The sequence below is a fragment of the Barbus barbus genome (genome assembly GCF_936440315.1).
Source record: "Barbus barbus genome assembly, chromosome: 5".
Lineage (NCBI taxonomy): Eukaryota > Metazoa > Chordata > Actinopteri > Cypriniformes > Cyprinidae > Barbus > Barbus barbus.
In genome coordinates, this window is record NC_136733.1 from 3,808,944 (window position 1) to 3,826,411 (window position 17,468).

The 17,468-nt window shown below is 37.1% G+C and overlaps 1 protein-coding gene across 2 annotated transcripts in view; it reads right to left on the reverse strand.

Annotated features, from left to right (window-relative positions):
• Positions 1–17,468, reverse strand: part of LOC306870400 (rapamycin-insensitive companion of mTOR-like) — a gene marked incomplete at its 5' end in the record, with an annotated part of 40,881 nt that overhangs the window by 13,422 nt on the left and 9,991 nt on the right. For both annotated transcript variants that reach the window (XR_013784253.1, XM_079417639.1), the window contains 17 exons: positions 1,047–2,073; positions 2,834–3,063; positions 5,530–5,636; positions 5,739–5,831; positions 5,918–6,005; positions 6,112–6,221; positions 6,326–6,404; positions 7,412–7,488; positions 7,733–7,897; positions 8,846–8,972; positions 11,436–11,635; positions 11,729–11,864; positions 11,969–12,015; positions 12,361–12,462; positions 13,251–13,416; positions 13,535–13,635; positions 14,600–14,680. Coding sequence is in view for 1 of the 2 variants with exons in the window: in XM_079417639.1 (XP_079273765.1) it covers positions 1,047–2,073; positions 2,834–3,063; positions 5,530–5,636; positions 5,739–5,831; positions 5,918–6,005; positions 6,112–6,221; positions 6,326–6,404; positions 7,412–7,488; positions 7,733–7,897; positions 8,846–8,972; positions 11,436–11,635; positions 11,729–11,864; positions 11,969–12,015; positions 12,361–12,462; positions 13,251–13,416; positions 13,535–13,635; positions 14,600–14,680 (2,936 nt within the window). The remainder of the gene's footprint in view (positions 1–1,046; positions 2,074–2,833; positions 3,064–5,529; positions 5,637–5,738; positions 5,832–5,917; positions 6,006–6,111; positions 6,222–6,325; positions 6,405–7,411; positions 7,489–7,732; positions 7,898–8,845; positions 8,973–11,435; positions 11,636–11,728; positions 11,865–11,968; positions 12,016–12,360; positions 12,463–13,250; positions 13,417–13,534; positions 13,636–14,599; positions 14,681–17,468) is intronic.

The following is a 17,468-nucleotide window of genomic DNA, read 5'->3' on the forward strand; positions in this document are numbered from 1 at the left end:
ATGCAAAAAACACACACATTATTTTTTAAATTTATTGATTAATCTTAATGCTACATTTTAGATTCTCATAATTGTAGTTAATAAATTAATATACAGTTCAGTCATTTTTTTAAGCATAATTATCATTACAATTTCATTATCATTAACTATCATTATTAAATATCGAATGTATAGTAGCGTAATTTTTTACTATAAATATCAGTTACAATTTAATCATAATAAAGCAAGTAAAAAACTATTACTATGGTCTTTAGGTACTGTTTTATACACACACACACATATATACATACACACAGTAATAATACAACCCGAATTCCGGAAATGTTGGGACGTTAAATTTGAATAAAATGAAAACTAAGAGACTTTCAAATCACATGATCCAATATTTTATTCACAATAGAACATAGATGTTTAAACAGAGAAATTTTACACTTTTATCCACTAAATGAGCTCATTTCAAATTTGATGCCTGCTACCATAAAAAACAGATAACGTAAAAAAAGATGGACGATGCGTCTCCGCTTCCTTCCATTATAGAAAAGTAGTAGAAGAGTCCGGGTACTGAATTGGCCTGCCTGCAGTCCAGATCTATAGAGAACATTTGGCGCATCATTAAACGAAAACTACGTCAAAGACGACCACAAACTCTTCAGCTGCTGGAAACCTGTATCAGGCAAGAATGGGACCAAATTCCAACACCAAAACTCCAGAAACTCATAACCTCAATGCCCAGATGACCGTTTTGAAAAGAAGAGATGCTACACCATGGTAAACATTCCCCCGTCCCAACTATTTTGAGACCTGTAGCAGGCATCAAATTTGAAATTAGCTCATTTAGTGCATAAAAGTGTAAAATTCCTGTTTAAACATTTATGTTCTCTATGTTCTATTGTGAATAAAATATTGGCTCATGTGATTTGAAAGTCTTTGAGTTTTCATTTTATTCAAATTTAACGTCCCAACATTTCCAGAATTTGGGTTGTAAAAAAAACGAGTAGTTTATTAGTTAAATGAAAGATGAAAAAGCAGAAATAAATTCTGTATACCTGCGTGGCGTGAGCCGAGAGTCGAGGCTGCGTGTTTTCATGGTGATGGTATCGGTAAACAGCACGTCTTTAGCGGGAGACGCCAGAGCTTCACTGTGGGAGAGAGACGGGTGGATCCTCTGCTGCTGCAGGCGTTTCAGTGTGGCGTATCCCAATGCGTCACGTGGGCTCGTGTAGATGTAGCTGCAGTCCACCAGGCTCTTGATGGTGGCCACAGAGGGCGACTTCAGTGACTGTGCCCTGCGCGGCAGCGTGTGCGCCGACCCAGGAGGAACCAGCGAGGTGGAATTAGACTTGGACAACAGGATGTGGTTGTGGTTGTGGTTGGACTGAGGACTGAGCGAGTGTTGCATTTTCACAGTTTTGGCGCTGACCACCGTGTTGAGGCTGACGCAGTCCGTGTCCATGGCGATGGAGGAGGCGGGCTCTCGGGAGGGGGAGGAGCTCATGGAGCTGATGCCACTGGTGGTCGTATCTGTGTTGAAGCTATGACTGCGGCTCTTAAACGTGCCGCCGCCGGGCAGTACGGACGCACCGTCGCAGGTCAAACGCTCCCTGCTACTCCGCTCCCTCTGACCGTCTCCCGGGGTCACAGCCTTATGTTGACCTCTGCCTTCCAAATCAGAGCATCCCTCAGTGCCATACGGCTCTGCTAGTGCTTTTATACCCACAAACGAAGTTTCGAGGCTGACCGTTGGGCTGCGAGGCATGCGACTGCCATTATAAAAGACCTCGCTCTGCCCAGAGTGGCCTGGAGAGTAGTTTGAGGGCTCTGTTATGGTCCGATTGCGCAGCATGAGCCGGAGCTCCTCGGGAGATTTTCCCACATTTGTCGTGCCTTTAGTGTCACTTGGGCTCCGTCCCTTCTTGCTGGGCAGAGACAGGGAGTTCAGAAAGCGGGTTCGGAGATGCGAAGGGGTCAGGATGTTGAAGGGGCTTCTGTCCTTTGAAGTTTTTGTGTGTATACCGAGAGAAGAGTCCTCATACATGTCCAAACCCTCACGATCATCGTCCATGAAATACAAACCTAAGTGAGACGTAAAATATTACAATGGATGTAAAATGCAAAACAACAAATTGCTATGACTACTTACGCATACATTTGTTTGCGTGCATGTTTTTAACTAAAACTACTAAAAATGGTCTCAAGTGAACTAAAGCTGAAATAAAATTAAACATATTAGATGAAAAGCTTTCAGCTGAAGTGCTAAAATTAGTAAAACTAAAACTAAAAAAAGTATTAAAAAAACATTAAAAAGCATATAACAATTACTAAACCTAAAATTAAAATTAACACTGAAAATATAAAAAATCTAATTTAAGTAACACTAAAATAATACTGATTACAATCAGCAGAACAATGAAAATCAATTAAATTATGCACAAAAAAGTAAACACACTGCAAAAAATAATCAGTATATAATCTAAAAACAGCTCTCTAGCTTGCATCCAAATCAAGTTTATTATGAGTTTTATAGTATATTATAAATATTGTTGCCTCTAGGACAAATTGCTTTTGTTTCTTAAAAAAAATACTTAAAAACATTTTCAGATAATTAATCTTGAAAGAGTATTTTTTTTTTATCTTACTCCATTGGCATATTTAGTGAATTTAAAAAGAAGAAAAATAATAAGTGTAATTGACGATAGATTCTCTAAATAATAATGCAACAGCTCTAAAAAATAAATCTATCTAGTTCACTTTAGATATTTTACTTGCAAACAAGGGGAAAAACAGATCAAGAAAAAATTTCATGTTAATATGTTAAGCACGTGCATTGACTCACTGGGCTGACTTTCACTCTCGCTGTTGTGGCGTGAGCTGGTGGACTCGGAGTTGAGGCTGAGCGTGCTGGGCACAGATGACAGTTCGCTGGGCAGAGGAGCATCCACTTCATCTGGGACGACGGGCCACTGCTGTCTGCGGCTGTGCCGAACGGAGTCCCATCCCAAAGCCTTCAGCACATCACTTCCCTGCCGCGTGCGGCTGATCACCCCCAGCACATACACACACGTACTGCACAGACAGCACTGCTGGTTACTTACTGGATATATGATGCAAGGTTATTTCAATGCTATTTGCCCTACTGTTATTTAAAGGAACACTCCACTTTTTTTGGAAATAGGCTCATTTTACAACTCCCCTAGAGTTAAACAGTTGAGTTTTCAGCCGATCTCCGGGTCTGGCGGTAGCACTTTTAGCTTAGCTTAGCATAAATCATTGAATTGGATTAGACCATTAGCATTTGGTCATCAAAAATGGCCAAAGAGTTTCGATAAATTTCCCATTTAAAGCTTGACTCTTCTGTAGTTATATCGTGTACTAAGACCGATGAAAAATTAAAATTTTGCGATTTTCTAGGCCGATAAGGTTAGGAACATAGTCTATCATAGACTCTCATAGTCTTATAGTCTAAAACTCAATCTCAACTCTAGGGGAGGTGTAAAATGAGCCTATTTCCAAAAAAAGTGGAGTGTTCCTTTAAGTTAGAGTGAGAGTGTCAAAACAAAAAGGAGGAAGGTTTAATTGGATGGTTGTAAAATATGAACAAAGAGCTGTGGACAGGGCAAAAAAAGTTGCTATTTGACTTACAATTTCTAAATCATCCACTTGAGATGAGACTTTTTTTTTTTTTGTTAAAAACTACCGGGGTTGGTACAATATTTTTTGTTTCTGAAAGGTCTCCTATCCTTACCAAGGCTGCATTTATTTGATTAATTATACAGTGAAAACACTGTAAAACTGTGAAATACTATTACAATTAAAAAAACAACAACTTCTATTTGAATATATTTTAAAATGTTTTTTATTCCTGTGATGCAAAGTTGAATTTTCAGCATCATTCCTCATCATACAGTCTTGTCATCTTGGGTCGTACAGAATGAATATACAGTGCTCTCCATGAGTATTACAGTAAAGACAAAATTGCTCTGTTGGCTGTGGAGTCAAGACATTTGCAAATATGATTAAAAGATGAATATGAGACAATACTACAGAATGTCACATTTTATTATTAGCCGTTTCAACACATACATGTTTTACCAAATAAAAAGAACAGCACTTTTAGGGTTCATTCATTGATGTGAGCATAAGTATTGGGACAGCTGAACATAAGGCAGATATAAAAGATTAAAAGCTATTATTTAGTTGCAGATCCCTTGCACACAATCACAGCAGTGAGTCTGTGACCCATAGACATCACCAGATCGGATTTAAATCTGGAGATTGATTTGGGCAATCTAAGACTTGCCATTTCTTTGCCCTTATAAATCCCTTGACTGAACTGGCAGGGTGTTTTGGGTCATTGTCCTGATGCAATATGAAGCACTTCCCAATGAATCTGGTGGCATTTTCTTGAATATTGGTAGGCAAGATGGTTTTGTACTCTTCCAAATTCATTCTGCTACTGTCATCATACATTAAGTCATCAGTAAAGTTGAGAGGGCCTGTTCCAGAGACAGCCATGCATGCCCATGCCATGACACCACCTCCACCATGCTTTACAGATGAGGCTGTATGCTTGGGATCATTGCAGTTCCCTTTTTTTCTCCACATTTTTGCTTTCCCATCACTTAGATAAAGGTTCATCTTTGTCTCATCGGTCCATAAACACAGTTCCAAAAATCTTCTGGCTCACCTTTTTTGCAAACTCTAATCTTGGCTTTCTATTTTTGGTGCTGGTCAGAGGTTTGCATCTTGCTGTGTAGCATCTGTAATTCTGTGTCAAAGTCTCCTGAGGACAGTAGATTGTCAGAGCATCACCCCAGCTTTCTGGAAGTTGATGGTGATTTTACAGACACGTCTTTTAGGGTTCATTTTCACAGCTTTTATGATTTTTCTGTCATCAACTACTGCTGTTTTCTCAGCCGATCAGCTCGTTGTTGGTTGCTGGTGGTTTCCAAACTCTTGATTTCTCCATGCTCTTTGTTTTTGCTAGAGCTCTAACTGACTTCCTCTTTTCTTTTAGCATCCAAATTGCTAGCTCCCTCGTCTTCATCCTGGTTTGTGTGTCATCATCGAATGCAAGATTCAGAATGCAGAAGTAATAGATATAACGGATACGACACATTTCCTGCTTTAAATATCTGAAGAATTAATGCAACAGGACACAGCTGATCACTTAGAAAGAGCTGTGAGGCAACTGTTCCAATACTTATGCTCACATCAGATAGAGGGATGAAACTCTAAAAGTGCTGAACTTCTTAGCTGGTAAAACATCTGTGTTGAATCACCCAATAATAAAATGTGACATTCTGTAGTTTTGTCTCATATTCATCTTTTAATCATATTTGTAAATGTCTTGATGCCACAGCCAACAGAGCAATTTTGTCTTCACTGTTCCAATATTTTTGGAAGGCACTATATATTGGATGACACTATGTTATGTATTGGCTTCTTGCTAGCATGCTAGCATGTGTAATCAAATGTCGGGCATCAAATGTTGTAAATAACCAAATATGTTCCTATATTAGGCAGTCTTACCCACGTATGGACAGAACCTCACAGTGCTGAGCCAGAGCAATAATATCTGGAATCACGTTCTCCTCTTGTAGGAGGTTCAGACCCCAGTTTGAGCTGCCAATATTGCCCTGAAATATTTAAAAATGACAAATTTTAAAACTTGCATACAATGACACCAGAGACATTCAAGGAGATCCTAATACAAAACGTATGCATAAAGCATTACTGACCAGAGCCCATAGCGCTGCCTTCAGCTGTTTAATGCCTTCCCATTTATCCAACACTGGAGATCGGACTGTGTAGCTGAGATCTGGGATAATACCCTAACACACACACAAATAACACATAAGTGCACAAAAACAAACAATGCTATTCAGCCACAGCAAGCAGCGCAAGTGTAACTGGGTACCTGAGCTTCCAGCAGCAGGCAGCCGGTTTTATCATGAACCAGCTGCCCATATAAATGCACAGGGAGAAACACATTTGGCCTCTGTAACCTACAAGATAAATGCTTTGATTAAAAAAGTATACATCCTGTTTATACATATTCATAACAGTGTTACTTTAGCTTCATTTAGAAGCCCTTTACAGGAGTGCTAAGACCTTTGGTTGCTGCGGCGGACGTAGTTGTCTCCGTCGACAGGTTTGCGGTATGTTGTGAGAGCTTCATTCAACAGCTCCTCAATCATGTCCACATACTTTAGATTATACTCCTGCAAAAACACACACGGCTCAATACATCTGTATTCAAGAGGAACAAACAGACACAGGTGTAAAACCACAGGCTGAGAGAGAGTCAGTGGATTGTTGCTTTCACCTTCTGCCATTTTTCCAGCTGTTTGCTGACATAGCCTCTTTCATTGAGGAAAGAGAAGCCTTTTGGGATGGACAGGAACCTACAGAGGAGAGCAGAGAGACATTTAACACATATTTATTCTTTTAGCAGATGAGGAGTACAACCACTTATGAGCTTATTTTTAGTGCTGTCAAACGATTAATTGCATCCAAAATAAATGTTTTGGTACATAATATACGTGTGTGTATTTATTATGTATATATAAATACACACACACACTATATATCTTGAAAATATTTACATGTCTATGTTTATATTCATACAATTTATATTATAAATAAATATATTTAATATCTAAACAGACCATATTTTTTCTGAAATATATACATATGTGTGTATTTGTATATACACATAATAAATATACACAGCACACATACATATATTATGCAAACAAAAACTTTTACTTTGGATGCGATTAATCATTTGACAGCACTACTAATTTTATACCACGGACAAAAAATTTTTATTGGCATGCAGTATGACCAAAATACAATGACAATTCTATATCACAATAACAGAATATATAATGAATGCATATAACAAGAGTTATTTTTGCTGAATATTCAACTTAAAATGTTTTAAATATCACACAGCCACATAGAAATGCTTACTTTAGGACCTAATTGTATCAAAAGCAAAGTAAGGAATAATTACGTGTAATGCAGTATAGTGTTGGCCAGAAATAAAAACTAGCTCAGAGATTCCCAAACTTTTATTTTCAGCTGAACCTCTTTGACCTCAAATATTTATTTGCTTCTCTTATGTTGGTTAATAGTCACATGAAATGGAGGTAAAAAAAAAATTATATACATTTCATATTTTTATTAAGTGTTTGATTTTGATTGTTTCATTTTTTTAATTATTTTCATTCAACATTATGATTTTTATGATTTATGATTTATTTAATTGTTAGCATTTTATCAACTCATAAACGCTCTTGCAGGTCACTCACAAACTCCAGTTCGTGAAACTAGCTAAACAGTTTATTTTTAAGCAATACATTTATGTAGTAAACATACTTAAACTGAAAACCAAGACCTGTTTTACCTCAACAGCAGCAATAGGCCCTTCTCTCCCAGGTGAGACAGAGCAGGTTTCATGTGGATCAGAGCGTGCAGGCTGGCCTGGTGTGATATAACACAGCAGAAATAAAGAGCATTAGAGTTGCTATAAGAAACACATTTAACCGATACAAACCAATCAGCATCATGGGTAATATTTTATTAAATTAACAAAGTACATTATTTAATACTTAGCATATCATTACTTAAATATTTAGACATCCATCATACATATTCCTATCTGAAACTACATGAACTAATGATCTGCACTGCATCATTAACTTCCTGTAGCGGCGATGCTGATTACCTTCTCTTCACAGGCTTCATCCAGGATGTCCAGCGCCTCCATGGAGATGGTTTTGTTGTGGTCATGCAGCTGCGTGACTAGCAACTCCATCCCCCAGTTACTGAAGAACTCAACGTTAGCGCGCAGCAGCACACGCAGGTGTTTGGTGGCGTACAGACGGCAGTTCTGAAACCAGACAAACAGGGAGAATCACTAGGAAGTTCATCTGAGATCGCTATATTCAAATATACAGTAGGAACCACTTGAAAAGGTTTTTACAAGAATCTTATAGGATAGATATTAGTTATCTACCATACAAAAAAACCTTAAATCTTGTTTGTTTTATTACTGAACATTAATGAAATGCAGATTACTGCAGCATCAACAAACATCTTAACATATTACATGCATATTAAAAGGTAAGTTCGATTTAATTGTTCGAATACAATTCAAATACATATTCGCAAATAATTAAGCAATTGTAAAATTACTGAACATTAATGAATGGTAAATTATTGTAGCATCAACAAAACATCTTTGCATATTACATGTGCATTATTTTGTTGTGTTTAAAAGGTAAGTTGGAAATATGAAAATAAGGCAATTTACATTTTTTACAAATATAGAAGTATCTATAAGCAAAGTAAAAATTGTTCTGTAACAGGACAAACAGAGAGAATCAAACTAAAATCCAACAGAGATCCTTAAAAAAAATCTAATATACAGTTAATAGTTTTAGACTTGGTAAACTATATGTCAAGGGAAGTCGTGGCCTAATGGTTTGAGAGTCAGGCTCGTAATCCAAAGGTTGCGGGTTCGAGTCTCGGGCCGGCAGGAATTGTAGGTGGAGGGAGTGAATGTCCAGCGTTCTCTCCACCCTCAATACCACGACTGAGGTGCCCTTGAGCAAGGCACCGGAACCCCAACTGCTCCCCGGGCGCCGCAGCATAAATGGCTGCCCACTGCTCCGGGTGTGTGTTCACAGTGTGTGTGTGTGTGTGTGCACTATGGATGGGTTAAATGCAGAGCACGAATTCCGAGTATGGGTCACCATACTTGGCAGTATGTCACTTCACTTCACTTCACTATATCAACCCTGCTCAAATCACAGAAATGCCTTTAGTTTGATCTTACATCAGTGGCTGCTGTGAGGATCTTGGACAGAATGACTCGTGCGAGTCCATCTCTACTGTAGTCCAGAGTAGACACCGTTAGTTTCAGCAGGTGATCCTGGTTTTTCATTGAGCACAAGCTCAACAAACTGCACGAAACAAATCAAAACCAAACACAGTTAATCACACTGCTACTGTGGTACCATGCCTGGACAAATGCCCCCTTTTTTGCATTTATTTTAATGCAGTTTTTCAACCCTTTTCACATTTCTGGATTCTCAGAAGTCCAAGTCACCACAGTTGGGTAAAATTCTATAGGGGTAATAAATATCTACAAGGTTTCTGCAGGACTTTTAAGCTCAAATTTAAGACTTCTTAAGACCTGCACAAATAAAATTAATGCAATATTAAACTGTAAAATTACCAAGTTTATTTCATAATTTACAATTCAGATACAAGTTTTCACAAAAACTTTTATAAAATTATAAATTTTACATTTCAGCCTTTAAACTCTTTTTAAGAAAATGGATAAGTCAAAAGTATTAATTATTATATTGATTTAAACAATTATTATCAATAAAATTATTATATAAATTAAATAACATGAATTAGGGGTGTATGTAAACTTATGACTTAAACATATGCGGCGAATGTGTCGCGAATAAAGTGAAAATGAAATGAAGTGTCTATTGCAGCATTCAATTTAGATCTGCAAATAGTGCATCATATTTCTTTCTTAGTTTTCACAGCATTTTGCATTTTAACTAATCACACAAGATTCTCTTGATTCTATGAACTCAATGGCCAGTCATGCAAGCGTTCAGATGAGTTATGCTGAAACGCTGGTGTTTTAATCAGTGTCTGAATCCTGCACTCTGGCGAATTCTCTCATCAGAAACTACAAAATGCAGATGTACATGCCATGTAAATAAGAGATTAATTCATCATACACGGCAGACAGCATCACTGATATAACTGGAGCTTTTTTTTTTTTTTTTGAGTGCTTACACGTGCTAAACTGAAGTCAGTGATAATGTTCTTTGATGATGTAAATGTTCTTTGCTCTTGTATTTGTTTGTTGTTTGAATAACTGGACATGCGGAGTGATAATTATAAACTTAAAATATGTTTTTATTAAACCTGTGATCACAAATTCAGACTTATTAAAATATTTTATGACATAGGATGGTACTTGTCTAAAAAGGGGTTTATGATTTGCCTAGTTAAGATATTACAGGCAACAGTGGTTTGAGTGCATTTGACTAGAGCACAATTAAAGGATTTTTGTTGGAGAAATAGAGCAAAAGCAGGAAATATGGTGTCTAAAATGTAAGTCTCTTAAAATTAACTTCTTGTTTATTGAACGGTTGCATAAAGTCAATGTCACATTTGTAATCATGCCGACTTTTGGAGAAAAAAAACAGCACTCTTCGTGTGATATTAACTATATGAAATGATACAGGCTATACATTTTCTGCCCCCATATCTTAAATTATGTGATCGTTCTAAATGCATTTTAATAGACTGAATCATGCAGTGAAAGAAGGCACTCGTACGCGCACTAGTTTAACCTATGTCTGCCAGCAGGTGTTGCGTTTGGCACAAATATAACTGTTTTCCCGGTAAAGGAAGTAAGCGCAGCACCTGACTTTGAACTTGCAGCGCTCATGTTTATTTCATGAAATCATAGCCTTTTGAAGTTTAATCGTCACATTCAGCCATATTGCGATTCTGGTTTTTCCGTCCCCAAATTTAAGACCTCTTGAAATCATAAATAAGATTTTCTTGTACAATTTAAGACTTTTTAAGGCCTTAAATTTGATAAAACTAAATTTTAAAATTAAGACCCCGTGGAAACCCTGTATATAAATAAATACATAAACAAATAAATAAGTACATTTTTCCATGATATACTTCTTCTAACGTTCCAAAAAAAGAGATAAAATATTGAGAGATTGATAACATTGATCAGAAGACAGACAGAATATTCTAATTCTATTCTTAAATTTAAAAAAATATATATATTAGACTTGCACTCTATTAATTTACTGCTTATTTTCTTTAAAAAACAAACAAAAAAAAACTTTTCTAATCTTTTTGTATTCTATCTGTTTTCTTTTTATTTATTATATAATTAACAAAAGCAAAAAAGGCCTCTACCGCTAGCTTGCTCTATTCTTTTTCTATTCTGTTTTCTTTTTTATTTATTAAATAAAAAATAATAAAACTAGCGTGTACTGCATTAAGCTGAGACTTGATATAGCACTTGCATATCATTGCTCTTTTGTTGATTTTTGATTGCTTCCATAGTCCTCATTTGTAAGTCGTTTTGGATAAAAGCATCTGCTAAATGACTAAATGTAAAGACAGAAAGATGTCAAATTTGCCTTTACTCTCTCAGCCGTTGTATTACAAACACTGACTACTTTCTGTAATTTAATGTCAAAAATGAAAATATAAATACCTTCTCTAAAATTTCCAATGTTAATAACTGTGGAAATCGTCATTGCAGTATGTGAAAATGGTCTATTTGTGTCAAATTTATTGTGTTATTATCAGTACTTTCTCATATAGCCAAAATAATAAAGTTTATATAAATAGTGTGTTCTCACCACTGGAAAACGCCACATTTCTCCAGCAATTTGACTCCAGCTGGCTGTGCAGACAGAGTACCCAGAAACAGGAAGTAGTGCTGACTGAGGGTACTGAGGAGGCCGTTGCTATGGAGACTGCGTTCAGAGTTAAGCCCAGAAGAGGAAATGAGCCACTGGACGATATCCTTCACAAGCTCCTCTAAATATGCCTGACCGTCCTACAAAAATTGGACGAACATTAACCAAGTTAATTGCTGCTGTGTCTCTTATGGAGTAATTTAACAAAGGCTCAAAAGGTCTTCATTTCTCACATCCTCCGAATCCAAGAGGAACTGGTTGAACTGGCAACCTGCTACCGTCAGCTGTCTGGCTTTGGCGTGATCCAGCTCCAGAGCCGAGTACAGCTTACTGCTGGGCTTATAGAAATACAGCAACCTCCTTACAAACCTACATACAAACAAACACATACAGTAGAGATGTAGTTTGTGCTTAGTGCTTCAAGAAAATGTAGCACATGATGTTAAAGATAGGTCACCACACGCTGGTCTTACTTATGCATCTGCTCGTCCTTGTTGTTTCTGAGGTTCACATTTGGCCACTAGAAAGGAAAAACAACAGAGTAAGATTTCTTTAACGCTCCTTTAAGAAGTCCCTTATGCGCACCAAGGCTGCATCATTACTCCAGTCTTCAGTGTCACATGATCCTTCAGAAATCAATCTAATATGCTGATTAGCTGCTCAAGAAACATTTATTATTTTCAATGTTGAAAACAGCAGGGCTGCTTAATATTTTTGGATATTTCTATTTTTAATATTTTTTCACATACTGTTTTTCAAAAATAGTAGGCACTAGACAGAATATTGTTCAGTATGTAGTAAGCATTATGCTAGTATTCTATCCAAACATGGCAGGAAGAGTGAATTGGGGCCGTTCCTCGTTTACCTTCAGTATAGTGATGATCAGAATCCAGTTCCAGCCCAGGTTCTGTTTGTGATTGAGGACCTGACTGTCCCTCAAGTTCATCATCAGCGCCTCTTCAGTGTCCTACACCACACAAACAACTCAGAAACTTCTGCTGTGTCATATTTTATTAAATTTATCTATATAAACAACGGGCCAATTTGATAGAAACATATCACATCCCAAACTCAGGACAAATCCAAGGTAGAACAACAAATGCAACAATGATGTGTAAGTACTTTACAATTTAAATGTGAGCCTGGACCACAAAACCAGTCTTAAGTCGCTGGGGTATATTTGGAGCAATAGCCAAAAATACACTGTATGGGTCAAAATTATAGATTTTCTTTTATGCCAAAAATCATTAGGACATTAAGTAAAGATTATGTTCCATGAAGACATTTTGTAAATTTCCTACCGTAAATATATCAAAACTTAATTTTTGATTAGTAATATGCATTGCTAAGAACTTCATTTGGACAACTTTAAAGGCGATTTTCTCAATATTTAGATTTTTTTTTTTTTTTTGCACCCTCAGATTCCAGATTTTCAGCTGTATCTCGGCCAAATATTGTCCTATCCTAATAAACCATACATCAATGGAAAGCTTATTTATTCAGAAAAAATTGACCCTTATGACTGGTTTTGTGGTCCAGGGTCACAAATATCATCTTTTCTTACATTACAGTAATCAGAGTTGAGTGAAGGAAATGTGACAACTCAAAAAATCTTAATGGTCCTAAATTAGGCAACATTTTCTTAGAGCAAAATCAAAAAAAAAAATTCTCTGATTTTGGGGTGAAATGATCTGGACATGTACTTGACAGGTGTTTTGAGATTCATCTCAGACAGAGCCATGATGTAGTGTGTACCTTCATAATATAGATGTCCTTCTGTGGACGCTGGTGCTGCTCTCTCTTGTGAGTGGAGTTGGACGTCCTGCGCAGGATGTGGTCCAGGTAAAGACTGTAAGGTTTGGGGCCACGACGTTTCTTTTCGTGGAAACGCTTTAGGTGGTTCACGGCTGCACTGGCACGCCTGGAAAACACAAGACAGTGATAGTGGAAAACATTGTTTGACACATGCTTTCGGACTGTTGTTTGTGTGTGTGTGTGTGTGTGTGTGTGTGTGTGTGTGTTCACGTTGTTGCACTCACAGCCGTTTCTCCTGAGAGATGTCAAAGGAAGCAGCCATGTTGATTAGCGTGGGCAGACAGTGCAGATGATGACTGTGAGAGTGAGGAAGAATCGTATTGGCCTGGAAGAGAGAAGAACCGTTATGTGAACAAACGTGACATTTTAGGTCCAAAAATAAAGGCTAAAAGGGAAATTAAACAGCAGTCCAAATGTATGTCTAGAATCTGGTTTACTAATTAACAGATCAGTGACTATGGTGCATCAACAGACAACTTTTGTTTTCCATTTTAATTTTGATTAAATGTTTATCCAAAAACGTTTTTAGGATCATTAAAGATTTTTGCATTGTTATTATAATGACAAATAAGCACATTCTGACCCCCAAATTCTCAATATCTCAATGTGTCTAGACTTATTTATAATTTATATTTATTTGTTTGATTATTTATGAAGTTTTTTCGTAAAAGTAAATAAAAGTTAAAAACTTTTTTTTTTAAAGAATGTAAAAGTTTTTTTTCCATAAACTATTATTTTAGTATTTTATTACAAAACATTTTAAGATAGCATTCGTTACTAATTTTGAATTAGCTTTTCTATTTTTAGTTTTTTTTAATTAAATTTTAGTTTTGGTCATTCTGTTATGTGCTTTTGTAAACTGTATTAACATTAATTAGATTTGTTTTTTATTTCTATTTAGCTTTATTTTTATTTTAGTTTTTCAGCTTTTGTAACTTAAAATGTATTATTTATATTTAAAATATACATTAAGATTTCTATTTTTCAACTTTGTCAAGTACTAAAAGCAATTTTTTATATTTTTCATTTTAATTTTATTTAACGACACTGCAGCCATAAGGAAAATAAATTACATAAATTGCAGTAAAAAAAGTTGTAAATCTGATTGTTGTAGAGTTTTCTAAAAGCTTTATTCAAAGTAAAGTTACATTTGTGCACAGTTTTGTAAAAACACACTAAGCTGTCAAATAAGAAATATTACATAATTCAAGTTCATGGCCCCATAATACATATTTATGAAGTGTAAAAAGGTAATGAGCCCTGTTTACAGATCTGAAGTAATGTAATACCATGTGCAGAAGTTCTCCGAGCAGTATAGTGGCTCTCACTGATATCTGTCCATCACTGCTTGTCACCACTTCCACCAGACCCTGAGCAACCAAAAACATTATCAATAAAAACCATCACAGACCCCTTCCATTAAAGGTGGGGTATGTCATTTTTCAAAAGCATTTTAGAAAACTGAGTCAGGGCTGAGTACCAAAACAAACTTGTAGCCAATCAGTAGTAAGGGGCGTGTCTACTCATGATATGGAGGAGAGCGTTCAGTGAACAGCCGAGCCGAGCGACAGAAAGATAGAGATGGCGGACAAAAAAAACAAAAGAGGAAGAGGTCTGCGGAACGATAAGGCAAGAAGTAGGACCTGTGTAAATATCAGATCATCTTTCCAGTGCTGGAGAGAACTCAAGGAGCGGAAGGCCTGCGATCGGATGCCGAGGTTGCTTTGTTTCTTCTCGATTGTAACACCGTATCTACACCGGACGCAGCGCACCGCAACAGCTAAAGCCTGCCTACACTGGACACGTGTATTTCAGGCGAGAATGTAGTTGTTTAAAACTCAAATTCGTGGTTTATTTATAAAAACAGCGCCTATTTGAAAATGTGTTTCGCCGATTTCGGAGCCGTGAGCTCCACACGATCACCGGGCGCTCAGTGCTCATGTATCCCGAAGAGAGGAGCATAACCTCGGCTAGTCCTTCTGACATTTGCCGCTGGCTCTGCTGTCTCTGTAGTGGTAAGATATCATTTGTTTTGGGTAAATCTAACAGGTAATCTTTGGTCTTTATTCTATTAATATGTTAAAATGAAAATGAAAAATGTTTGATATAATATTTCGTTTCATTGTAATGTATGTACGTTCCCTGAACTACATTTCTGCGGCTATTATTATGTTTAAATGAAAACGAAAAGAGGCAGTGGTGTTTGATATATTTCGTCTGTAAATACAGTGAGGAAGATTGCAGCAACCAAGGCGAGCTGACTGACGTTATCAAGTACGCTGCTCTTTGCAGAATTACCGGTCTTGCGTCGTTCCGTCCGCGGGAGCTCACACTCCCGAGTCTAACTTGTGGAGTCCAAACTACCGAGGATGCAAGTCTGAATTTTGCGTACTTGGAATTGAGAAACACACGTTACGTCACCAGACTATTTGCCTAATCTTCTTGGCATTTTAGACCACGATGGAAACACAGACAGCAACAGGTCTGGGGGAAAAAATAACATATTGTTCCAGGTAATTTCGGTGGAAAAGCGGCTTTCACAGAACTAATTGTTGCCTGGGTTGCGTAGGCTACATACAGTGCCCGCCAAAAGTTTTGGAACAGTGAAGACAAAATTGCTCTGTTGGCTGTGGAGTCAAGACATTTACAAATATGATTAAAAGATGAATATGAGACAAAACTACAGAATGTCACATTTTATTATTGGGTGATTCAACACAGATGTTTTACCAGCTAAGAAGTTCAGCACTTTTAGAGTTTCATCCCTCTATCTGATGTGAGCATAAGTATTGGAACAGTTGCCTCACAGGTCTTTCTAAGTGATCAGCTGTGTCCTGTTGCATTAATTCTTCAGATATTTATAGCAGGGAATGTGTTGTATCAGTTATATCCATTACTTCTGCATTCTGAATATTGCATTCGATGATGACACACAAACCAGGATGAAGATGAGGGAGACGGCTTTGAGAGAAAAGCAAGCAATTTGGATGCTAAAAGAAAAGAGGAAGTCAGTTAGAGCTCTAGCAAAAACAAAGGGCATGGAGAAATCAAGAGTTTGGAAACCACCAACGACACCAGCAACCAACAACGACCTGATCGGCTGAGAAAACAACAGTAGTTGATGACAGACAAATCATAAAAGCTGTGAAAATGAACCCTAAAAGACGTGTCTGTAAAATCACCAATAACTTCCAGAAAGCTGGGGTGATGCTCTGACAATCTACTGTCCTCAGGAGACTTTGACACAGAATTACAGATGCTACACAGCAAGATGCAAACCTCTGACCAGCACCAAAAATAGAAAGGCAAGATTAGAGTTTGCAAAAAAGCACAAAGGTGAGCCAGAAGAATTTTGGAACTGTGTTTATGGACCGATGAGACAAAGATGAACCTTTATCTAAGTGATGGGAAAGCAAAAATGTGGAGAAAAAAAGGGAACTGCAACGATCCCAAGCATACAGCCTCATCTGTAAAGCATGGTGGAGGTGGTGTCATGGCATGGGCATGCATGGCTGTCTCTGGAACAGGCCTTCTCAACTTTACTGATGACTTAATGTATGATGACAGTAGCAGAATGAATTTGGAAGAGTACAAAACCATCTTGCCTACCAATATTCAAGAAAATGCCACCAGATTCATTGGGAAGTGCTTCATATTGCATCAGGACAATGACCCAAAACACCCTGCCAGTTCAGTCAAGGAATTTATAAGGGCAAAGAAATGGAAAGTCTTAGATTGGCCAAGTCAGTCTCCAGATTTAAATCCGATTGAACATGAATTTCACCAGCTGAAGAGAAGAGTAAAGGCAGAAACTCCCCAAAACAAGCAACAATTGGGATTGGCTGCATTAAAGGCTGGGAAAAGTATTTCAGAGGATGAGACCAAGAGTCTGGTGATGTCTATGGGTCACAGACTCACTGCTGTGATTGTGCGCAAGGGATCTGCAACTAAATAATAGCTTTTAATCTTTTAATCGTTTTAATATTTATGCCATTAATGAGTGGGATAAACTCTAAAAGTGCTGTTCTTTTTATTTGGTAAAACATGTATGTGTTGAAACGGCTAATAATAAAATGTGACATTCTGTAGTTTTGTCTCATATTCATCTTTTCATCTTATTTGCAAATGTCTTGACTCCACAGCCAACAGAGCAATTTT